The sequence below is a fragment of the Lipophrys pholis genome (assembly GCF_963383615.2).
Source record: "Lipophrys pholis genome assembly, chromosome: 21".
Classification (NCBI taxonomy): Eukaryota; Metazoa; Chordata; class Actinopteri; order Blenniiformes; family Blenniidae; genus Lipophrys; species Lipophrys pholis.
Window position 1 is genome coordinate 14,042,904 of NC_137649.1, and position 26,141 is coordinate 14,069,044.

General features: G+C 39.5%; 2 protein-coding genes across 4 annotated transcripts in view; one reads left to right on the forward strand and one right to left on the reverse strand.

Annotated features, from left to right (window-relative positions):
* Positions 1 to 15,143: 15,143 nt before the first annotated feature.
* Positions 15,144 to 24,999, forward strand: LOC308126462 (reticulon-4-interacting protein 1 homolog, mitochondrial-like). Its single transcript, XM_080490874.1, has 9 exons — positions 15,144 to 15,754; positions 15,843 to 15,994; positions 17,769 to 17,837; positions 18,297 to 18,421; positions 18,821 to 18,869; positions 18,964 to 19,100; positions 19,593 to 19,776; positions 22,077 to 22,172; positions 24,021 to 24,999. Exons 1-9 carry the CDS (start codon positions 15,484 to 15,486, stop codon positions 24,222 to 24,224), a joined length of 1,287 nt encoding a protein of 428 aa, XP_080347000.1. The 5' UTR covers positions 15,144 to 15,483; the 3' UTR covers positions 24,225 to 24,999.
* Positions 24,869 to 26,141, reverse strand: part of LOC308126460 (uncharacterized protein) — a 28,730-nt gene continuing 27,457 nt past the window's right edge. For all 3 annotated transcript variants that reach the window (XM_080490871.1, XM_080490872.1, XM_080490870.1), the window contains one exon: positions 24,869 to 25,278. In XM_080490871.1, coding sequence (XP_080346997.1) covers positions 25,190 to 25,278 — 89 coding nt within the window. In that variant the 3' untranslated portion in view covers positions 24,869 to 25,189. The remainder of the gene's footprint in view (positions 25,279 to 26,141) is intronic.

Here is a 26,141-nt window from a genome sequence, read left to right on the forward strand (position 1 = left end):
ATTTAACACACACATAAGGCGCACCTGCTCATAGGGCGCGGGTTCCATGCCCACACTTCCCCCTTTAACGTTCTCATGGTGTCCGCATTACAACAACACACACACACACAAGCATACAAGTGTGCGTATTTAAAAATAGAGCGGGAGCAAAACTGAGTTTGGTTGTGCTTTATTTAAGTATTGATTACAAAGTACTAACATTTTTTTTACCTGTAATCGTCATCAATCAAACCCATCGAACTCCTCGTCCTCTGTTTCTGAATTGAACAGCTGCGCTAAATCTCCATCAAACATACCAGGTTCCTTTTCTTCACTGTCAGTCACTTTCCGTGCCGTGCGGCTCCTTGGAAATGATGCCGGCTTTTGCGAAAGCTCGAACAACAGTGCCAGCAGACACGCTAGCCCAAGCATCTACAATCCATTTGCAAATTGTGGTGTAACTCGCCCGGCGCTGCCTTCCACTCTTAGTGAAACTGTGGTCTCCATCGGTCATCCATCACTCCCACGCCGCTCGCAGCCTTACTTTGAACGGCCGGTTCACACCGATGTCCAGCGGAAATGTTCAATTTTCATTTCTTCTGCTAGCGTTACTGCTTTTAGTCGAATGGTGACCGTCGAAACGCTTCTCCCACTCGTTCTTTGTACGATGATCCACTGCTCGAGTCTTTCCTCCAACTCGGGCCACCTCGCCTTATGTCCGCGGAAACTCAGCTGCGTCTTCTTCACCTGTCGGAGCTCGTTTTCCAGCTTCCTCCACTTGCGAACCATCGATTCATTAATCTTAAATTCTCTCGCGGCTGCTCGATTTCCATGTTCCTCCGCGTAGCTGATGGCCTTCAGTTTAAACTGTGCTTCATAAGCGTGTATCTTCGAACTTTTCAGGGTTGTTAAAAGGGATGTTCTGCATAACGCACATACCCGTTCATTTACATACAATCCACGCCCACACTTCCCCCTTTAACGTTCTCATGGTGTTCACTACTACGTCCGCTTTACAACAACAACACACACATAGGGCGCACTGCACCATAGGGCGCGCCGCACATTTTGAAGAAAATCTAAGACTTTTATGTGCGCCTTATAGTCGTGAAAATACGGTACTTAAAAAGGTAATTCCTCAATGATTTCTAATTGCCTCCCTCAATTAGGGCCTCTTAATATTATGCACATAGTTGTTGTGGCATTATTATACATTATCTTAACTGTCAGCTTTGTGTGGGTCAAACTGATTGTGGTTTTTAACACATTTTTTGAACTAACGAAGAGACGTAGCAGCAGGGAAAAAGCAGCAGACAAGCCTTTAACAAGTTTATTCAACATCATTAATACAGGTACCATGGATACAGGAAAATGTCAGATCGGATGGAATTGGTTTAGAAATAATGAGGCACTACTGAACCACTAAAGCAGAGTTTAGTAAAATACAAACGGTTGCAACAAAGTGGAACAAGTTTTTAAGTTCAGTGATGTTCTCGGTGATTATCTCCCATTCTCACAGACTTAGAACTCTTGTGCGCTTTGCTGAGGCTAAAACCAACATCTGGCTCGTGAGCAGAATAGATTCGTAAAAGCTTTAAATATCCGTATTATCATTCCCACGTTACTTACAAATGCAATAGTATATATCACGTAATTCTCAACACTGATCAACGCTTAAAAAATTAGAATTTTAAAAACTACATTCTGATCTTCACAATCTTACACGGGATGTGTCAGTAACGAATCTAAGCTGAATCATCGCATCACTTTCCCAGACCTTATTTTGACTCACCACCAGCCACTACAACTTCCACACCGTTTGCTTAGCACAGTCACCTGCCTCATGGCGTGAGGAGGAGTGACACCCAGCAGACCTTTAATCATTGATCGGCTTGATGAATAATTCAGAGAGCCGCCACTGTTGCAGGGACAATGTCACACACACATAGAATGCTCCACTCCCCTGCCCACGCGGACGCCCTTCTCTTAGGGGCCTTTCATGCATTTCTTTGTTGTGTAAAAACAAGTGGCAAGATCACATGGTTATCATTTGTACTCTACGCTATGACACGGGAGGTGAGTGTGTCATTGTGTAAATATTCATCATTGTGCCGAGATTACAAATGGGAGTGTGGATTTTCGTGTTATTGTGAGGTAATAACTGGTATTATATACAGCACGCTTCTGTCATTATGGGATAAGCCTCTTTGACTTGTATCAAGTTTCAGGCCTGGGACAAGGGGACTGAAAACAAAGGAAGAACACCGTGGCTCTGTGGGGAGTTACATTTTGGATCTAAAACAGAATTTTGGCCGAACATCCGCTTTGCACATGTCAGCCATGGCTTTTAGGAAACTGCATGTTGGGGTTTGAATTCCAATCTGCCTGGGACTTTGTTTTGAACTAATAAATAATCCAGTTCACACCTCAGACAAATGTGCAGCTCGATTTCACACCTGTTTTAGACCACTGCTAGTTGCCTAGTACCCAAACGCTCTCAAAACTGATTCATACATGGAAAGATGGCTGAGTTCAGGTCACATCAGCACACAGTATTGGTTTCCATAGAGCCAACCTTTAATGTGACTGGTAGCAGCAGCAGTTGAGCTTCAAAAGAAGCTTTTTATAGAAACATATACGGAGTCCTCTTGTGCACTGTACATGTATAGTACCTCCAAAGTGGAGGCAAAATGCACACTCGAGATTAAATATGGAAATCAAAGGACGTTTCAAGCAATACAGATATTTCATTAATTACAATCACAGATGCAAACGATCCATCCAGTTCAATGTCATTGGTCATTTATAGCTGAAACCATCTGCCTATGAAATGTCTTCAGTCCATCACAGGCCAATCACAAACAGACAAGCTGTCAGTCATATGACAGACGATTCAGAGCCCCCAGAATCCAGAGTACCCTGAAAAAAAACTACACCTGCACAGGGATAACGTGCAAACTTCACACAGAATGAACCCCCAAACCGGGACGCAGACATGGGTGTGTGAGGCAATGGAGCTAATCTCTACTGCTCCATGGAGCCCTACAATAATGTATCTACTGTGAAAATGAACACTTACTCTAAAAATTGCTCTTGCATCTTTTCATTTGGTAATAGTGTTGTTTTAAAGATTTGTAACCAACTACAAATTGTTCCACAAGTAGGCAGTGTCACACGAAGAAGCTTTTTTTTTGTCTGCATATATAACTTCTTATGATTAACAAATATGTACCTGTTGCTTAAAGATGACTATGGGCAGTATATGTCCACCTGCATCAGTTGTTTTTTACATTTGTGGTGAAATAACTAATCAGCCCACTTATAGCCACTATAGACTAAAATGCATTTATCACAAGTCAATAAAAGCAAATGCAGAGCATTTCATTTTTGCTCAATCTAACAAATATTGTCCTTGTGACATTATACTTAACTGTGTTTATGCTCTGCTTTGTAAATATATGTGGAGAAAATCTAAGTTATTTGACATAATAAAACAGTTTCTAAAGTTGGAAGGCGAAATGCTAATGTCTATCAGCTTTGACACCAATTCATGAAGATCATATCCGCTATATGAATGTCTTGAGTAAGACAAAAACAGGTCACAACATGAGTGCTGATACCGAAGGCACACCTTCAGGAGAAAAACAAATAGTTGAAATGACAACTACACAAAGACATTCAAATTAGAAGGAGACGTGCAGGAGAAACAAATTCACAGAGGAGCGTTCTCCAGACACAAGCCAAGATTGGACCTTTTGCGTGTAGGTGTTTACTTGAGGACAATTTCCATGTTTGCAAACCTTGCTTCTCAGATTTGCAAGGTTTCCATTCACTGACCATTAGTCACATGTTGCTGTGGAACCGATTGTCCTAATAAAGAAATGGAAAACTCCATCCTCATTTTATTACATTCATGACAAAACTACACGGATTACAAATCTCTGGGATCCAAATGATCGATTGTAACACGTTACACACGTTATAGTACGTAACACCCACGCTCCCTCATTAGCTTTTAGTGAAAATGCTTATGACTGAAAGGTTCTGTGGCTTTGAGAGCTCTAACCGTAAAAATATTATGCAGTGATTAGATTATCCTGATCTGTTTTCAGTTTATCAGTCTTGTTCCCTATTTATGCAAATCATCTGTTCCTGTCAGCATTTGACTTTCATGACTGGAACAAGCTGTTATTGCTCTTGTCTGCGGGTACATTTTCCTAATGTTTACTGATGGCGTCATACAGCAAAAAGCTATTTGAAGCTTGTGACACATCTCACCTTTCGCAACAACAACAACCAACAACAACAAAAAAAGGAGTACACATTATGTACTTGTTTGGCTCAGATACAGATTACCAGCTACTGGTAATACATTTGCATTTCCATTACGAGAGTACCAACCATCGTATATGTCTTCATTATGACCTTTCCTGGCTTTATGGTCAATATGTTCCAAGCCTTAATTTCTGTCTGATTTTGAGAAGGGCTAAAAAGATTACTATAGAATCAAAATGTTGTAATAAAAGCATGATTCTACAAAAAAAAAGATAAAAAATCGAAACCCATGTTTGACCACAGTATTGATTCATTCGGACATGGTCAGTGAAAGAATTCTGACACCAGGAAGCCGTCATCTGATTGGCCAACCCATGACACATAATCACTTACAAACCTGAACTAAATAAACACAAGGTCATGGTTATTTTATTTTAAATAGCTTGTTATCAAGTTGAACAACTTTCATGAAATGTTCAACGAAGTTATATACACCATCTTTACAAAAAGGAGAAAAAAAAATAGAGCCAACCAGAGCAACATAAAGCACTGAATACACCCACTGAACAACCAAAAAAGGTTATTTCCTCAGAGTAATGTAAGTAGAGAGAAAAAATTTAAGGAAACTACAGTTAATATGTACTAACAAATCAATTGTAAATCCATTTAAAAAAAAAGAAAAAAGATCCACAGGAACATTTCAGTGATATTTTGTCTCTAATGACATGAAATAGAGGAAGTAAAAGAGGAAAGAAAGACAAAAGGCTGCAGATCAGCAGAAAAGGTACTTCCACTTCCTGACAGATGGCCAGCTGTACTTTTTTTCTTGCCATAATTCTGCTTGTTGAATTATGAAAAGATGTTGTTCTTCACACACAATGATGCTCCTCTTTGCTGCATCAACTGGAAGCAAAAGTTAATCAATTAGGATGAATGGAGGCAAACCTCATTCAAGATTTTTGGTTTCAACTAATCACTTTCAGCTCATCAATTAGGCCCATAAATTATTCCTCTGTTCCTGCCCGTGATTCATGTCCACAGGGTGTGGTCACGATGGAAACCAAACGATGGAAATATTTTTGACAGAAATTTTACAGAAACATCATAAGAACAATATTAACAAACATACATAGATGATGTAGACATCAAGAGAAATCAAAAAGGAAGGCCAAAGTATGCCTCAAATAACCAAATAAAATACTCCAATAAAAGAATTGGTAAAAGGCTAAACAGCTCATCAAAGAACTAAAAAAAATTAACTGATCAAAGGGAGAAAATAAAAGTTATAGTATAGAGTATAAGACATAAATGAATAGAGGACCAGTTGTGCAGTGGTTACAACTTCTGCCACATTGGGATCGTTTCTGTATGAGTTTGCATGTTCTTCCTGCACCACTTTCCTCCTACTGTCCAGAAACACAAGTTTTGGTTATTTTAAGTGGCCTGTGTGTGACTGTGTGATTTTCTGTCTGTGATGGACTCCTGACCTCAAGCAGTTATAGAAGATGGATTGAGTTGATATGATCAGATGGACATATGATAAAGCACACCTGAGTCTCTTTACCATCAATTATGGTAAAACGTACCCACTGAGTAATCGCACAAGAGGTGCTGGTTTTGAGTGCACGGTGAGATAACATTTATTCATGTTTGCGCAGCTCTCATGCAAAGTCTCGTCACTTTGTGAAAATCGTGACCTCTTTAATATGACAGGAGTGAGAGTCTATGCAGCTACCCTGATTTCATTAGCAAATCAGGTTGGATCCCAGATATATAATGCCGCTCTCCCTGCTGTCAGTGACTACCAAAGTCAGAGAGTCCTCCGAGGGTGTCTCTGATCTGATAAGCTGCATATCTGGGACAAACCAGCCTGTAACAGTTTGGAAGGACACCTGATGCCACACGATGGCACCTGCTTGCTGGGGGCAGTTTCCACCAGCTGTGTGTGGAAAGAAGACTATATGAGAAGCTACAGACAGAAAACCACAATGTACATGAACTAATCCTGCACACAATGACCGATGAACACACTGATGCTTTCGAGAGACGCTGTGCCTCAGCACCATCTGGTCTGCGAGGCATCAGAGAGTCAATGCTTTTTTTTTTTTTTTTCTTCGTCAAGCTGCACTCACTTGTCAGAAACATCTGACAAACTGTATGCTGAGTGCAGAAATTTTGCACACTCAAAATAGTTTTTTGTGGCAATAAATCTTGTTTAGTTGGATGAAATCATGAACATAAAATCAAAGGTTTGGTTTTTCTGTATAAAATGGATCTACAGATTCAGCTGCGTTAAAAAAAACATATATATTGTGAAAATAGCTGTAGTGCAAACACAAATTTAGATTCCCTTGAAACTGACACTGAATCAGTGGGTTAATTTATTTGATCCAAAGTGGCTTACATAATAACACAGCATATTGTACATATAACATAAAAAAAAATGTGTTTTGTATTTATCTTTTTATTCTTTTTTTCTTTAGCTGCTTAGAGATGCGGCTTCAGCATGAGTCACAGACTCACAGAAGTAGTCGCAATCTTAATTTCGATGTCACTGTGTGATATCTGCAGTGACTCACATTCTTCACACAGGAAACAGACGAAATTACTGCCACAATTCCCAGAGAAGAAGCCAAACAGGAAATGTTAGTGCATGTGCTCATTTGTTGTATTTGAATGAACCAATTATGTTAACTTCCCCCCCCAAAAAACTTGTTTTGTTGATATCTGATCATCTATAAACTGCTTTTAGAACAGTATTCACAGGGTTTAAAGGTGTGGATGAGAGGGTCTATTCAACCCCGTAGACATGGCTCGGTCACATTCTACACGCCCTTCCTGATGGAAGTGGGATTCGAAATCGGGTTCCCCACAGTCAATGCCAGTGCACCACCAGAGAGGGCTTTAAGTCTAAAAACACACAGAGGAATCTATATATACAAGACTGAGTAAACATCCAGATCAATCGCATGGAGATGCAGTGGTTAGTGTAGAAATCCCCTGTTTGAGTCCTTGTGTTTACCCCATCACGGACCGGTGACCTGGCGTCAGCTGGAATCAGCTCCAGCGCTCCTAAATTAGATGAAGCATCACAGAAGATGGATTGACGGATGCTACAGAACTTTATAAGCTTATAGCCAAAGGAAGAAAGTAGATACCATAATTGGCAGGTGGGGATTAAACATTTGGAAGGCATTTGAAGGTCTCTTTGGTTCCCCTGGTGGCGACGTGAAGTGCATCTGGCATTAAAAACTAACCAAGTCTACAGTTGCAATGACGGTAAAACTGAGCAATCAAATAGAAACTTCTCCACCCACAGATTAATATAAAGACCGCAAGATATTTGATCTGTATACACTAGTCTATAAGCTTGAAACATAGCTTTATATCTTTACAAATGCATAGTTTTGTCTAAAATATCGATTCAAAGGCATTTCTCTCTTTAAATTTTCTTTTATTGATAGATTGAGAATTATATCCCTTAAATTCCCGCTTATGCTGATAGCTAATTAAGATGTCTTTCATTAAACTACTGAACTATAATCAATCCAATACCTTAGCTTTCAAGCTAGATTTCAGAGAGACTTACACGTTTGGCCAAAAGATTATCTTCTTTTCACGTATAGATTTCGATATGGTAAATATAGCTTTAGAGAGAGAGAGAGAGCGAGAGAGCGAGAGATAACTGCATATCATATACCTTAGCCTTAAATAGAGTTTTGTACATGAGAAACAAAAAGAAAACATTTTGTTGTGGGGATTAACCTTAACCCAGTTTCCCTGTCATGTTTCATTGTGCACACAGCACCGGTAAAAAGTTTGACATCAGTTTACAAGTCAATATTTAGTTCCTCAAGGGTATTTTCCAGTAGAAGGTAAACACACAGCTAAGTATTGTGAAACAGAGGACATATAGCCCAGGGGATCTTTTCTCTCTTCTTTCCAGAAACCAGTTTGTTCCTGACCATATACTACACCCTCTCACTTGTGCCTTGTAAAAAGCAAAAGTGATGAAAAAATTGCAAAAAGGGTATTAGACCGTAGCGAGAAACATTTCTTTTGAGATAAAGCATGTGGCAGCTGAGAAAACCTGGTAAGAGGCATGTGTGTGGATGGAAATGTTATATGCTTCCATGGTGGGTCTCATTATATCATACACCCAACTACTACGGTAAATTGTGCCTCTTGACTGGACTGAGGAGCCTTTTTCCTTGATCATGTCTCATTAGCGGACTGTCAGCTCGCCTCGCGGCTCCCCCACACCTCCTCCCAGCTCTATCTTCTTCCTACACTCCACCAGCAGGCACTGACATTTGTATAATGAATGTGGCTCATTTTCAGAGGGCTGCCCAATTAGGTGTGACACTCAGAGAGCTGTGGGGAAAGTTTTGTTCACATTGGCGAGAGTGCAATGTTCCCCGGCAAGCGAGCGGCGTCTGTTATGTTTAATCTCCGCATGAATAAAGTGTACTCAAACGATGATTAATTTTATTGTGAAATACATGCCATAAATGCACCATGGTTAATCTATTGTGCATAACCATTGAGAGCATCGGGAGAATCTAGCAAATCAAACCTTAATGTGACAGGCATTACGGCATGTCATAATGCAGCCGATCAATACTGTCTACCTGCATTAAAATTAATATGTATAGGCTATATAGATCAAATACTCAAAATGCATTAGACGGATGAGGGATATGCTTATAACAATAAAAACGGAGAAAGGTGTTGGACTTTAAATTGAACTAGATTATGTTGTTCCTCATATTTCTGTATGTTTTCTGGCTTCAGCTAAACACATATGTTGCTTCTGAAATATAATATTTATGCTTTAAAGGCAAATCCACGAGTTGTGTTTAAGACTACTGTCACCAGGACTCCTTGTTGAGGTAATTGAGCGTATGTAAAAAAAAACATTGCTTTTTAATGGGCACTTGTCGTCTTCATTGTCTCTATAGGTCAGAGGTGGGTGTGTGCAGATGAAGGTCAGGTGGAGCTAAAGCCCAGAACTCACAGATAAGTGTATCAGTTATGTCCATGTCCAATTTGTCATCCATGCAATTATAAACAAATTGCTTATATTATAACTTGGTCAGTCTATATACAGTATGTGTGTGTTAGCGTGTGTTTTTATGAGGTTATTTTCAGCCTTGGTCAGAACCAACACAAGTTACTTAGTTTATTAATTTTATATAAGCAGAGGTGGTAATGATTACAGTTTCAGCTTGAAAGATTATGATATCTCGACTTAAATGGTGTACACAAGTCCTTTAGTATGTGTACGTGTGCATTTGTTCAGAATACACATCTGTGTGCACATAAACACACCCTGAAGCTGTATATGATTTCCCTGCAAGATCAAATAAACTTACACTAAATGCAGTACACAGTGCTAACAAAGGTAGAAGAACGACACATCATTGTCAGTTTTTCATTCTGATGAAGGCATGATTAATAACTTAAACTTTCTTTATTAGAATAGTTCATGTCAACATTGTTTGATTGTGTTCCTTACAAAACAAGACTTTGTGTCATTTTGTATGTTTGCTTTAGTCAGTGAAAATAAAATCAGTCAAAGTGGAAGACCAGGTTTATAAGTAAACACATATTATTTATTTTAAGATCCTCTTTGTGCACCTTTGCAAGAGTAAATAATAGATAAAAAAAAAAAAGATCACAAGGAGTGAATGTAATATATACAGAATACTCACATTATTTGGACTTGGACTATTTTTCCAGTGTGTAAGTAAAAATTACAACATGTAACATATCAATCTACTTTTAAATATTTAAAAGCAACTGAGTGTACACAATTTGAATTCGTGTTTAATCCTTTTGATCAGAATTTTTGTAACCAATAAAGAGAAAATTTTGAAATTCAACCATCTTAATTTGCCATGTTTGTGCATACAAACAAGGAATTGGACTCAGGCATATGTATGTTTCACTTGTTTTGACCTAACTAGTGTAACTGAGTCCAACAAAAGCAATTTAATAGCGGTTGTACTTCAGTACAAACTGAGAGTAATATTTCCACTGCTGATAATTCGATTGAGTCCTACCTTGTGTCTGAAGACACAAAAGGACCCAATTTGTACAGCACACTATTCTCTGTCGGCGGATCACTCTCATATTCCTCGCTTTGGGGAGGAAAAAAAAAAAACTGTGCATGTGCATTTGTGAATCAGACAGAGTTTTGACTGACAGCATTAACTGACATCAGCATATGCAATGTAGTTTTCTATAATCCCCAGGATAAACAGATCGAGGAGTGCGTTACATTTATAATGCTGCCCTTGCAGAGTGGAGGAAGCCTGCAGATAAGATGCTATCTGCGAGATGAACAACAGAGCACATTGTGTTTCCTGTGCCACTGCTTAAGCACTGCTCATAGTGTATGTGCATGCATGCATGTGCGTGTGTGTGGACAACCCTGGCAACACAACGGTTTGTTGATACTGTATGCTATGTCATACTTTTTTCTTTTTTCATTTTGTTTTACAGAAAAGGCAATTATGTTTTATAATGTAAAATGAGTAAAAAGTAAATTAAAAAGTGTTCAATATTACATTTTGGAGGTTTTTATTGAATTTAATCTTAAGAAAATAAGACAATGATGCAATTTGGGGTAAATTTAAACACCTTAAAAAGCTTTTGTAATCATACTCGGTGTCTCCTTATGAAGTAATCTAAACAACCAGCAACTTCTTGTTCGCTTTTTGAATCATGTTAGCTGTAGAGGAATACACAGTCTCACAGTCATTAAAATAAACGGTGCACAGTTTAATAAAAGCAGTAAATTTACTGCTATGATTAAATTGTGCACCGTTTTCTTTTAAAGACTCTGAGTTAAGTTAACTTGAATTATGAAGCTATTACATGAAATGCATTGGACCACACACAGTTTCCCTAGTTTCAGCATCCCAAAACAACTTGTCATTAAGATGCCTTTCTTATTTTATTTTTATTAACATTTTTTTTAGCTTTGTTAATGTTAAAATCTGATATTTGGCATATTTTGCAAACAATGTGGATTAAAACACTACCAATGTTAAATTGGTTAAAACTTTGATATGCGCAGAAACAGAACATTTTTGCATGTGTTTTTTTTTCTAGTATTTTCAGTTATGAATGTATCAGAGATTGATAGTCTTGTTTGGGTGTTTAATTATATGTCTGAAGTAAATGTGGCTCCTTGATATCTAAGTCTGTACTTGCTTGCGCGAGTAAAGAGAATTAAAAATATATATTTTTTTTAACTTTAGACAATCTCAATCTCTTTTCAAATGATCTTGTTTTATTGTTATATTATATGAAAACCATTGCTGCAACAAATACATAGTCCACTAAACATACCTTTCTTACTCTTGATGGGTAGTTTATAATGTTCACTATGAAAATGATTTATTATTGCAAATTGTTCACATATGTATTTATTCGTTCATGAGAAATTGCCTGTGTATCGTAAAATGAGATTTTATGTGATTAGTTATGTAGCTGGGAATGTAACTTGTGAAATGTGCATACATTCAAATGTACTGGAGTTGAATTTGCCAATGTATTGAAACTTTTATCCATATTTTCATAAGTTTCTACCTCAAGGTTTTTCAAACGTCAGTCTTGTGTATAAACACTGAGCAAGGCAACTGTGTCTGCGCCACCATTTCAGCAACAAGGCCATTTAAAGTGCTTTACATTAACAGCACAAAACTCCACATGTCAATAAGAGAAATTTCTAAAACCTAGTTTTATCAGAGTGTACCCTGTTGAGACGAAATCTTATGAATCCAAATCATAAAATACGTCCAATCAGTCTAGGGATTCATGTTGAGCGTTCAGAGCTCCCTTCTCCTTTTTCTCCTGTGGAGTGATAACAAGCTTGAATGCATCAGGTGGATTCTGCCATCAAATCCCTGCTGTGAGTTCATGGATGCGCCTCTGAAGGATACACAGAGCAAAAATCAATCTCACTGCAAATAATTTGGCTAATTCGGTTATCGTGAAAACTGTGGTGAAGCTCATTAATCATCATGAGTTTGTTCAAGAGAGAGAACGAAAATAAGGACAGTTTATATATATTGAATTAAATATAGAACTTAACAGAAAGGGATCGGAAACATAACCTTTGAGTTTCCTTCATGTCTTTCTATATCCGAGTTGGTACGAACTGTAGCACTTGACCTATACAGGGAAAATGGGGTGGTGACCAAGGAGAGAAACTAATGTTTCATTCTAAAAATATCTTATCAGAACACAGTGAGACAGACAGCGAGAGAGAAGGAGAGAGAGAGAGAGAGAGAGAGAGAGAGAGAGAGAGAGAGAGAGAGAGAGATTCATTTTCTTCAGTCTGCAGTGGCTCACACGAAGCTGCCGGACTGTCACACAATAAACAACTCTTGTGATCATTATCCAAGCAACGAGAGGCCGGCGATGCCCAGCCTCACCACAGGCTCACTGTTTAGCCAAGCATCTGGAGATTTGTCTGCTAGTTAGTGAGCTATTCACGAAGGAAGAAAGGATGGGAGAGTAGCTGAAGAAAATGAAAAGCTTCACTTTGCAATCATGTACAATCTTATACTATCATGCCTCTTATGACTGAGTGTCCGTTGGAGCCTCGACAGACGCTTTCTTCGAGATCACCAAATGAAATTGGATCAGAGCGATGGTTTTTAAAGCAGACATTTGATTTAGGCCACAGGTCCCAAGATAGAAGGAGGCCTAGAAAAACTACACATAGAACGCCTGTGGAAGAATGACCTTCCAGAAAATACTAATGTCAGCTCATAGGTTAAGTCAATCAACAAGGACATTTTGATGAGGGTTATTTTTGTGTCAGGGTGCTCCCCGTGCTCCCTCTTATGTTGTTTTCTTTTTTTCTTTTTTTTTTTTTGAGCAGCAGCCATGGGTTTAATTCATTAGACAGACCCTTCGTAATGAGGCAGCAAAGACAAAGAGCCCAATTCCCACTGTGTCCTCGTTCCCTGGAGAGACGTGATCATAATGACAGAGCTGTTTGTTGCTTGGCTTCATGCTGAATCATGACTACACAGAGACAGGCCCCTTTTTCTTTTGTGTCTCACCTCTTTGCCTTTGGTATTTGGACAAGGAGAACATGAATCCCTCAGGCAGCTGATGTCAAATATATGCAACGGGCCTCATTTACTGTATGAAATCAATTCTTTATCAACATGAGACTACTATCATCAGAAACAATCATTTATATATGAGAGGAAGACCCTCAGCGGTTGGTTTATTTCTGTAATTCAAATGCTTGCCAGACTGAAATCCCTCTTGTGAAGGCCAATTCAGATATGCTCGGCATGTATTAAGAGGATATATTGTTTCTGACCACATTCCACAAATTAATCTTTCCTGCATGTTGTGAGGATATAATTTCTTGTTCTAACTGCAAGGCGTCATATAAACAATAAAACAAATCAGATTTTTACCCCGTGTGTATTGCCCAAGTATAAACAGATAAAAGCCTTGCTCCAAAGTGGTCTGTCCATGAGTCTTTGCTGCATGTTTGTGTAGATGATGGTGCACTCAGCATCTGTTTTAGTGTTGAGTGAGCCTCTCAGGCATATTGGGTTATATATTTATTTCATGTACACTTTCATTTTTATGATAATAGGCTATTATTGCAACATGATGGTTTATTGTGAGTTTGTGGAGCAGGGCAATTTAGTTATTTTTCCTCTATTGGAGTCATGATTGTTGATGTCTGTGACTATGTAACATAATATGAATACTTGTAAGTAACCTTCAATATGGCTCCTTAACCTTCATTATGGTGTTGTTTGTTATACTGGTTTATCTATTATGATTGCAATGTTTTCATGATTACAAAAACATGAACGGTTGATAACAGAATAAAAGTGTATGATTTCCAACGTGGAAAAAGAATATACTCATAGATTTTCAGAGAAAATAATATTAAATTACACAGCAGCTGTGTCTCAGATTGAAAGGTCTGCTAGACTAAGCCAGGCCTTAAAGGAGCTTCACTTGATAATGAAGAAAAAATTGCACATTGAACGCAATCAAGGATCTTTACAAGTGATTACAAGTGATTGACAAAATGGAAGGGTTAGTGAGCTTTTGACTGGAATACTAAAGCGGAGCATGATTGAAACCAAACAGCAAAAATAAAAAAAAAGGTGTTATGTTTATGATTAATTTTTCTAACCTAAAATAAGTTTTAAACATGTACATTAACAAACCAGACAATAGAAAATGCTTGTTGATATGACTTTAGGGATTTATACAAGTTAATTCCTTTAGAAATGTTTTTACCGTCATTTTAAATCATTTTAGTAAAGTATTAAAGGCAAAATAATAAAAAAAAAAGAAGATTTTGAAAACAAACAAACAAACAAACAAACAAACAAACAAACAAACCATTATTATTACAATAACAGATTTGTACCAATATTATCATTTCAATCATATTTCAGAGAGACGGGAGAAAAAGTGTAAATATTGTTAGAGGTAACCTGACCTGATATTTGGTCTCGAGCTGATGTTTAAGGTCTGCTTTAATGCATTACGAATTTTAATATATACCGCATTATATTTCTATATTGTTACATATAGTTATAGTAAATAAATGCGTTTTCATGGTTAAAGTTGTATTTAAAACATATAATTAAACATTGAGAAATGTAATAATAATAATAATAATAATGATAATAATAATAATAATAATAATAATAATAAGAAGAAGAAGAAGAAGAAGAAGAAGAAGAAGAAGAAGAAGAAGAAGAAGAAGAAGAAGAAGAAGAAGAAGAAGAAGAAGAAGAAGAAGAAGAAGAAGAAGACTATAATTGTGACATCACAGACCTTCATTGACTGGTATTGGTCAAACCATCTGGCTGCTGAATTCTGATTGGCTGCGAGTGAAAGTTCAGGGGTTAGCTTGTTTGGTAACTTCTATGCTGTTGTGTATCGAACTCAAGACAACGATATATTCTTTTGTTTTTGTAGCAGCGTTCCTCTTTCTGTCTAATGTTAAACAGTATTGGTGCACAAACGGGTTAAATGTGGAAACGGTTCTGCGCGGTGCATGTTTCAAGCGGTGGCAGTCTGCGCGTGCTAATGTTAGCTGTGTAGCTCGAGTAGTCGCTGGTTAGCTCGGTGTCGTAAATGTCAAATTGTAAAGGAAACTGACCCCGTCCAGTGGATACGGCCAGCTGACAGACACTTCACGTGTCTCCTGGAGGATTCATGGCATCAACTAGGCTTCTGCGTTTATTGTACGTGAAAGCTACTGCAGGCTCGAGCTGGACGTTAGCTAGGGCAGGCTGCAGGAGGAATGTCAGCTCTTCACCTTCAAGACAGCAAAGCTGCATGTCAGCCTGGGTTATTGATACGTATGGTACCAATGGAGTTCTGAGATACACAGAAGAAATCGGCATGCCCACCATTAATTCCCCCAGTGACATCATGATTAGAGTCAATGCGGCGAGTCTGAACCCTCTTGACGTGTCTATGAGGGGTAAGTGTCAACTCGTGTCGTCCAAAAAGTTCCCAAACTGATGTTGTGACTTTTTGTTAACACACCTTCTGACTCGTGTCTTTTTCAGCTGGCTATGGAGCAAAGCTGATGAGGTTAAGAAGAAATCCCTTCACTGCTGCAGACAGTGAAAGCGAATTCCCTCTCATCCTGGGTCGTGATGTGTCTGGGGTGGTGGTTGACTGTGGGTCAGAGGTCACTCATTTCAATCCAGGGGATGAGGTAGGTGCTACACTGCAAAACACACATTTCTAGGAGACTGCAGGGTTGGTAGTATAGATGTACAATATGCAATGTTTATATAACAGGTCAGGGTTTAGGTTTTAACAGAATCAGCCATGTTTACATTAGTGCTGGTATTTGGGCCTAATCTGTAAGGGAAACCATAAGCTTATGTTGTTGGAGAAAGTAGCTAAGAAGATATTTTCTATCAAAATATAGGGATTAAAAAGATACCAATGCACACTATTGATCATGCCAGGGGTCAACATAATCTGAAAACACCTCAGCTTGAGTGCCGGCACGTTTGGGTCATTCAGACAGCCATATGAGCATAACTGATCCTGCATGACAAAATAAATCAATTCAACATGAGGCAGGAAGTAATGCCTAAATAGTGTAACAACTTTAAACTTAAATGAAACACACGTTTAACTAAAATAGTAACAACTATTGCAAACGCGGACATTTTAAGATGAGGCTGGCTTAAAAAATATGCATACATTATATCAGAAGAAACATATTTTGATATTGAGCTGTACAGGCTAGTTCAGATCCAGATGCAAGGAAATAAATGACAAGTATCTTGTCACTGTATTTAAGCAGTTTCTAGGGAATGCATTCTTTCTTTATTCTTCACATTGAGCAAACCTTTCTGTTTATTTTTATTTATAGTTTATTGCTTGTTTGGATCAATTGAATTTCTTTGTTATTGTGTTCCTTCCTGAATCAAGCCTGATTGAATCTTAAATGGATTAGATGATTCCTCTGTATATATATCAATGTATTTATTCCTGATATGGATAGACTAGACAAGGGAAGTAGTTTTGTCCAGGTTGATAAGGTGCAGATTGATTGTGATGCCAGTGACAAGGGCCCTGGTGGATATATGGCCTTCTGTAAACCAGGAAACATCTTTGACCAAACAAGCTCAGAGCAACAAGACAGTCCTCAGCTACGGCCTTATTAGTGGATCACAGTTGTGGTGTGCTTCCTTTATCCAGATCATAGATGAAATAAAGCAAAGGTTTGTACTGTAAAATGATTCTTGTTTGACTACCATTAATATTTAATTGGACAAACCCTCAGCTAGAGGCCCATGAGGGATCGATGAGGATGCATATGTACATAGTTCACGTTAATGGATGTTAAAAATGATCCATCTTAACTGTGCTGAACTATAATAACCCTAACCAACTGGCTTTTAGTAAGAGATAATGTATAAGCTCATTGTACAGAATTAGGTAGAATGTATTACTCAGCCCTCCCTCGGAGTTGTAGGTTTTTCATGTGGGCCTTCTTTGGAAAATGAATTTCCCAACCCCAAACTGCAACATAAATTTTGAAACAGAGATAATTTGACAGGCTCACTCCTTTTAGAAAGCATAAAATGTGTTTGTCATAAAAATGTGAAAGTCCTAAAATGACCCAAATTATTAGGTTTGTGTCTGTTTGTCTGTCTTTGACTCAATCTGGGCGCTGTTTGGTCCCCTAACCACGTCACTGTCTTGCTGCAGAGAAGAAAAAGAAGTAATTATTGAACAACAAAGTGAACGTAATTGCATAATCGAACAATACACCAGCGAAAATGTCCACATATTCTATTCTCGCAGCTGTTTTCCACCAGTTTAACCATGTCTTTGGAAATGACTAATGAGAGAGAACGACAGGAACCGTTGTCTAGAGCTTAATGGCTGATTAACCGGAGTCGGAGGCGACACTTAGGCGGTTAATTTCAATGGTGTTCAGAATGTTAAATGTCATGTTTGTATTCCAGGTGTGGGCCGCAGTTCCCCCATGGAAACAAGGAAGTCTGGCAGAATTTATGATTTTAACAGAGTATGAGGTGAGTAACGGTGTCTGCAGGGATGTAATGATTGAAGTTCATTCAGTTATAATCCAGTCATTCTGTATAATTTAATTGGCATTTTCTAATGAAACTGGTTTTTTTTTTTTGTTTTTTTTTCATGTTGTCAAACAAACGTAAACAATTTAATTGGGAAGTCTTGTTTAAATTGAAAATAAATGTAAGTACTGAAACAAAAACTTGTGTAAGAACTAATTAAGACTAAGTTTGTTTGGGAGCAGTAGCCACTGTGGCAGCAATTATAGTGACCCACAAATTGCCCTGTGTTTTCTTGCAGCATTGCACCTCATTTATTCAGCAGCTCAAGCTCGCTGGCCTCACAGCAGCTCTGGTGATTAGACAGAGCTGCTACATTATACAACGAAAGCACTGCAAGCATGCAAATATATTTCATACAGTTGATTTTTTTTTTTTTATCATTTTTGAATGTTTTCACAGGTTTCCCTCAAACCAAAGTCACTGAGTCACATAGAAGCAGCATCCATTCCTTACGTAGCCAGCACTGCTCTGTCTGCACTTGTTAATGCAGGTGGTCTTTGCAGAGACAGCTCTTCAAATAAAAGGCAAGCATCAGCATGATCCTGGACAACCTTTCACCCCCCTGCCATTTGTACGTTGAACATGAGAGGTGTGAGTCTCTGAGTACTTCTGTTAACTGCATTCCCAGAATCACCTTTTTAGTATCTTTGACAGGTATAAAGTGGTTTTTTTTTTTTTCCTTCCTTCGTTCCAGCCACACACACCTACACTTTACTTCTGTAGTTCAGCTAGTTACACATATTATTCTAATTGGGGCTTTTTATACCAGAGTAAATTGGAGTTTCCACTTTTTCAGTGGTATAACTTCCACTCCTTCATATCCCCTTTTACCCTCGAGGCGTTTGATCCTCTTTATAGCGTCACTTAAATGAGCCCCGCACTAACTAAATGACCCTCTGGTTGGTGGGACTTTCTCCTCTTAGAGTTTTGATCACTGGTGGATCTGGAGGTGTTGGAACATTCACTATTCAGGTAAGGCAAAGTGTTTGCCTGCAGCCATGCCTGCATGTAAATTGGAATTTTTTTTGAAACCCTTCTCGCTTTCCCTCCTCCTGTGTTCTCCCAGCTATTAAAGGCTTGGGGCGCCCACGTAACTGTGACCTGCTCTCACAACGCCGAAGGCCTCGTTAGAGGGCTGGGGGCTGACGAAGTGGTGGACTACACAGCGAGCGACGCCACCGAGCAACTGGCGATGATGGAGAAGTACGAACCGGGAGGCTTTTACAGACAAGCACCTTGCACATTGGTTTATAGGAAAGGACAGAACTCATTGATTATTGAGCTTGCACTCTGGGAACATCCTTGTATCTTTGGTTTTGCCAGTTCAATGAATGTGCTAATGGAAAAAGAGTCATCAAAGATTACAACATTTTTGTTTGCTTCTCCCCCTTAAACACCTTAAATGTAGTAAACATCTTCCTGTCAGCATGGAACACCTGCTCACTGACTCACTTTCCAGTTTCCATGGAAACCAGGGCTTAAGGTCTGAGTGGATGCTGGTTCACTTATTTCCCTGCCCCCAAAGAGAAATTAGTAAACCTTGTCTTTAGCCTCAATAGATAAAATAAACAGTTTTCTAAACGGGGCACATGACTTGAGTTTGATTAAGTGAAAGCCGCCATACGAATGATTCATGTTTGTTAGCTGGATTTGAACCTTTCTGTTGAGTTTTGCCGTTTTTGTCTGCACCTCCAGGTTTGATGTTGTTTTGGACAACGTGGGCGGGGATTCTGAAGAGAGTGTGATGGGCCTGCTGAAAGCCTGGTCGGGGGCGAAGTATGTCACACTGGTATCCCCGTTACTCCTCAGCACGGATTCCATGGGCCTTTTAGACGGCGCCGTCCAAGCTGGACTCACCCTTCATAGCAAGGCCATTCAGGTACGCACGGTTTAAACAAACCTAACGTAAAATTTCACTCTCCTGTTCATGTCAGACTTCTTTCTTGCAAAACAAAAACTCGTCCTGCCCTGTTGTTTATTTCACATGAAGCACTGAGCCTTGTGTTTCTCATGAAGTCATTATCCTGGGTGTGGAAGATACTCCCAAAATGAAACGTCATAGTTGTTCCCTCATGGCAGGGAAGGACAGCAATGAGTAATGGGTGTATATATTCTACAGTGACTATAGATTTCTACATAATGTCCTTCGGCTTTTCAGATGGATGTTTATGAAAATCATGTTGACTTTATAGCATGTTGTGAAACACCTACTTTAGGGTGTAATAAATCCGACTGGGCTGCAGGTGGGGATTGCGTGTTAGCAGTAAGAGTTTGAGTCTAAGTGCCGGTGTATGCATGTTTTGCTTCTTCAGTTTTTTCTGCTCGATAGATGGATAAATAGATGAGGAGAGCCTGAAGCTGCTGCACAGACGGAGTCCAGTTGTTCTGTGCAGTGCAAGCATTGGTGACGGCACAGCTGGCAGCATTGGCACGTTGTGTGTGCGCACACACGTGTGAATGTGTTCGCTGCTGAACCAGCAGTATTTGGTGTTTGTTCAGATTGTGGCTGACTATCTCCCCCCAGCAAATACCAGTGTTTCTGTGTTTCTTGCCAAGCGTCCGAGCCCCTTTGTCCACGGGACCAGCCAGCTGGTCAGTTTGGCGGGGCTCAGCTGCAGCAGTCACACCCTCAGCACCCAGCTCTGGACAGCATGCCCTTTTTTTTTTCCATGTTGGGAGATGACAGTGCAACTGAGCCCTCTAGTGTTCATCCTGTTGTCAGCTCTGAATGATTGGGAACATCATTCTCAAGCCAGCCAGGATTAGTTCTACCTGAGCTGAAGTTGTTTGGCTCAGTGATGTGACATAACAACATTTCACAGTCAAACACAAATGAGGGTGGTATTCCCCAAGCAGCATGACTCAGTTTCCAACTATGGCCCAGATCTGTGCTTCTCGAAGCACTTCTAGATTAAATGACCACTTTTTGACATATTTCTTCCCGAGTTAACATGTAGGAAAGTGACAATATGTCACTGCGATATTAATGTGTTATTTACAACATTAACAAAAACAGTGATCCCTTCATGACATGGTTTAAATAGCAGACTGCTGCAGTTTCCATGGTTCAAATACAACCATTTATAAAACAAAGAAAATTAATCTGTAGACTTAGACTGGTTACACACAGATGGTCCGGATCGAAAAAAATATGGTTTTAATCTGTTTACATGACCTTATGTACATTATGTGTATTCTGCATTAACATTGTGAATATTTTTTTATCCACACCTTTCCTAGATCTATGTGATTCTGTGGGATTACGATACTTTTATCTTGAATGTTACATGTCAGGGATTTAAAATCCCACATCGAATCAAAGCACGCTCATTCTGTGTTATTATGTAATACTTTTTGGATGCCATTGTGGTTGCACTTAACTGAGCAAACCTAGTCAATGTATTTGTAGTGTCTGTGTTCTTTTTGGAGATTTTACAACACCTCCATTTTATATTTGGTGATCACGTTGACGAGATGAATAACGAGCTTAAAATACAAAATTTCTCTTATGTCGCTCGTCAGTGAGTGGAATATATCAAGGCAGCATTTTGGCTAAAGTTGATGCTGTGGTGGAATACGGTGTGTGTCAGGTTGTTGTAGGGGAATCCACACATTAAGAAGCACTTTGCCTGTTGTGCAAGCGTTAATCTCAACACCAAAGTTTAATCTCTCTCAGTGTCTTGAGTTTATGTAGTGGTGGAGAGTGAAATCTCCACTGAGATAAAAGAATATTACCATTTTGTGATTCACACATACATTTGTCATTATTTTTCTTTTCAACTTGAATGTATTTCATTCAGTTTATTCCAGCTGTTTTCATTGAGTATTACAGTAGATGCCATTGCCTGTTTTAGATGCTATAAGTGGATCCTCTGTGTTATTTTGATGCCTCAGTGAGCCAGTAGACCAGCAATCTCTGAATATTGTAACCTATAGTAGATTCACTCACTCCTATTATTTTACAATATGTGCACACTAGTTTGTGTTATTGTCATATTTGCGTTTTGCATTCAGTTTCAAATGTACTTTTTATATTTTACTTTTGAAAGAGATCAATTTGAAATCATGAGCCATTTGTATGCTGACCTCCCTGTCTTTTCAGAGCAGATATCCACCGTGCTGTGATCTACAGACCTGTCTAACTCTTATTTACTGCTTTCTCTCTGCTCCCCCTCCCAGAGCATATTATCAGGTGGGGTCTTCTACAGGTGGGGATTTTATGCCCCGGATGGGCCTGCCCTGGACGAGGTCAGCAGGCTGGTGGACGCAGGGAAGGTACGGTGCTTTTTTCTCATTCGAACCACACAAACTTTCAATTCAGAGTCATTTTACACTGACAGAAGGAGAGGTTGAAAATTCTCATTTGCACATCAGTCACAGCCCCCCCTGTGGAACTCATGCAGGGTTTAAATCATGCAACACAGTGAATATTAGCATACCAGGGATTCCATACGTGCCCATACTCAAGGCTTCCCTGGAGCTTTGTCAAGGAGCGAGCGTTGCATTCCCGGTATGCTGGTTGGTGGGTTTGGTAATGTGTGCGACGGGCTGCTGGGCGATAGAGTCAGGCGCCAGGAGACAGTGAATGGATTTTTAAACAGTGCTGAGCAGCCATTAACAAAAGCGTGTGGGACCTTTGTCCCTTTGTGCAGGGGGCTTACAGCAAGCGGGCTCATCCAGACCAGTAGCGGGAAGCTACGGACACACGAGGACCCCCACCCCCCCCGTCCCGTCCCACCCAACACAACATCCATGCACACTCACCCTCTCCCCACATCCTATTTGTAATCAGAAACGTGGATAGTTTCCAGTGACGCCACCGCGCTCGCCATTCATTGTTAACTACAAGAGATGCTGACCAGAATAACAAGCCCGGCAGCTTGTGTTGAGGGACCATCACAGGATTGTTCAGCCTCATCACATTCTGAAGCCCTGCCTCATGTCCTCACATTCGCTTCTGTTAAGCAGAGATGATGTAGCAGTCCAAGATTGTCCTTATCTGCTAATCTGAATATATTAACCCTTATATGATTGACTGGATTTCTCCCTCCTTTGGTTGCTCCTGGCCCTTTTAAAAAGAGTATTTTAACTTTGAATACCTGTGTGTTATTGATGAAGCTCATATTGCAAATGTGTCGCACACTGACTCTTGTCTGGGCTCAGGTGGTTGCATTGTGAGGTCTGCATATCTGCACCAAGATATATTTTTCCTCCAGTTTTTGATTTTTCTACACATCGTAAATAATCTTCGAGTTAGATTATGAGAAGTACATTTGAAAAATGTGGTGACAATCCAAGAGTGAAAGGCCATCTTTTTTTGCTTTTGGTGAAGAAAATTGTGCTTTAAGCTTTGTATTGGGGTCTTGGGTTATTTCAAAAATGCATTGCTCTCACTCATTTTGTACGGTTTTGAACATTTAGACCCTCATTGGTTAATATCCTAAATAAAGAGCACTAAATTATCTATTATTAATAAAATCTCGTTAGGAAATATGCAAACAGGCGTCTTAAAGTGTTTGACTGATTGTGTTTACATGGAAAAGATTAGATGGAGAAAGTTAAGGAACATTTTCAAGTTTTGTTAAAATAACACAATATGGGAGTTTTGTCACAAAGTTGATTCTGTAGCTCCCTGGAGACACACAAAAGAGGGGGTATGCAAAACCTACGAACTCGCAATCACCAATTCTAATGGGCAGCTGAGTACCGTGAATGTCTCCCAGCAGTTACAGCAGCCGTCTCAGCTAAAGGTGAATTGACTTACACCTGTCTTTGACAAGTGTTCAATACAGACGCATTTGGTTCAGTTAATATATTGGTGAATTTATAAACATAATCTCCAAATGTCTGGCAGAAACGGTTGGTATTGGATGTGTTTTTACACTCTTCAGTATATCAGGCCCATCAGTGTGACCTGCATGAGCTTTTACAGGAAGATATACCCAACTGTGTTCGCGGTATGTCTCAGCATCAGCACTCATTAAAGTAAATTGAATCCATTCACTTTTCAAGGCTGATGAAAGCTAAAATTCATTTTTTTAAAGACCTGTTCCACGCTCTTCTGATAAGCTAAAAGGTTTGAGTCACACACTCCTGGCATGTTTTCTTGTTGTCTCATCCCAGATCCTACCAGTTGTGGAGGCACAGTTTCCATTTAGCGAGGTGCCTCAGGCCTTTCAGAAGCTGGAGCAGGGCCACGCCAGGGGGAAGACTGTCGTCAGGGTGGCTGAAGACGACGACAGACAAGCCGAGGAGCTGGTGCAGAACATCGGCACAGAGGCTGCAGACACGGAGCAGGAGGTGCAAGAAACAGCCAAAGAAAACTGAAGTGGGGGCAAAGCAGGTGCCAAGAGAGTTACCCTTGAACCCCCCCCCACCTCCTCAATGCTACACTTGGCTGTGGCGGACTTTATAATCTGCAGAAAGAAGGTTCTGGTTGTGCAACAGACACTGGACGTGAGCTATGCTTGTAATGGGAGCACGCTAACGGTTTCCGGGACCTGCTCATGCCTTCTGGTGCCGTCCTCAGGTTTTTGCAGTAAGTGTGATTTGTGCTGCTTTCAAAGTGCGCTCAAGGTATTGTAAAGACTTACTGATAAATACCTCCCAGCTGGTAATGACAACCAGGTTTGTGAATAACTTTGAGGTTGTAACAAACATAGGTAGCTGGATGTGCTGGCTTGGTTTGGTTCTTTTGCATAGTTAAGCCATCGGATGACTCTCATCGTCACCCAGTAACTTATTTTATGTGGATGTCGGTTGTGAGTACAAATAAGTCGCCTGTACAGTGTGTTTCAGAAGTTTATTGACAAAAATAGTGTTATAATTCTGAAAGCAAGACACTTTGTGTTGTATACTTTGGAATAAGAAAAATAAAAAGAAGTGATAAGAGATAATGTTTGTTTGTTTGTTTGTTTATCCTCAAGTTGCATTTAGTTGGAAAAGTAAAGCAATATGAACTCAATAACATGACATTGCATATAAATGTTTAAAGTGTTAACACTGTTTATAATAATTAAAATCAGGTAGAAAGTTTTTTTTTTTCCCCATGAAAAGGCAAAATGTAAACTATGAAAAAATACAATGGGAAGAAGTTCAAGTTAAGAAGCCTCCGCTTGTTTGTTCAGTGAGTTCGCAGCGTGTTCTCATGATCCCAGTCATTTCGCTCCCAATTGACCTCTTCATTGGACATTTATTACTTCCTCCGCAGCAAAAGGTGGAGCTCCTCCAGCGACGTCCCCACAGTCGTACCTCTTGATAATATTCGGGATCCAGTTCAGCAGCGCATGTTTTCACATAATCTCCACAGCCCACCTTTGTTGCAGTTTATTTGGATCAAGTGTGTTCAGAATCACTTGGTTCTTGTCGTAGTGGTGGCCACCTGAAACACAAGGTTCTATAATTACTGGTAGAATAGACTACACGTCCGTCTAATAACACTTGATACTTACTTTAGTGACACATATTTTCTTTATCTGAAGTCATAGGTTATTTAAAGTAAGCGTTAATATTTTTATTCAAGTAATCAATACTCACTATCCTTCACAATGCGGCACTCCTGCTCCATGAATGAGCCTTCACGTTTGTACACGAGCACTACTCAGTCCACAAGGTGTCAGTAATTGACAGTGGTGGAAATGAAGTCTGAACACATGCTGGCTTTTGCCAGTTCTCTGGTTGCTGTTGGGTGTTTGGTACACAGTGACATTCTTTGCAGCCTCATGATGAAACTTTCACTTTAAAAAAAAAAAAATTGAGAATGGAGTATATTTACATTCTCACATGGGCACAGAAACACTAATGTCTGTTGAAGTAGTATTTTACTTTTGAGATTTCTGTTGAGTCTCTAAAAATCGAATATTTCGCTATAAAAACCTGAACCTGGATATTAGAATTCAAGCCGAAGTGTTGTATAACCCTGACATTTGAAGCCTCTGTGGCAAACTCATCCCACATGTTGTGAGTACACAAAGCGTCCGACCACACTCTCCCTACCTGGTTTACTAAGGACTGAGCAGGAACGGATTGTATTAAGAGGTTTGTAACGTTGGGTGGCCAAAATATTACACACATATTTCTGATATAATGTACCTCATGAACCTGTGTTTAATTCTTCAGTAAAAGTAAATCTATTCAAAAGCAGGATTTAGATCAACTCCGGTGACGGACTGGTGACCTGTCCAGGGTGTACCCTTGCCCTCGCCCATATTAAACTGGGATTGGCTCTAGTGCCCCGCTACCCTG

What these genes read in the sequence shown, in the direction of transcription:
- LOC308126462 (XM_080490874.1), top strand. Translation starts at nt 15,484, where the DNA reads ATGGCATCAACTAGGCTTCTGCGTTTATTGTACGTGAAAGCTACTGCA. An exon ending in TTCATAGCAAGGCCATTCAG is followed by an intron (nt 19,777 to 22,076) that starts GTACGCACGGTT and finishes TCCCCCTCCCAG; the next exon opens with AGCATATTATCAGGTGGGGT. An exon ending in GGCTGGTGGACGCAGGGAAG is followed by an intron (nt 22,173 to 24,020) that starts GTACGGTGCTTT and finishes GTCTCATCCCAG; the next exon opens with ATCCTACCAGTTGTGGAGGC.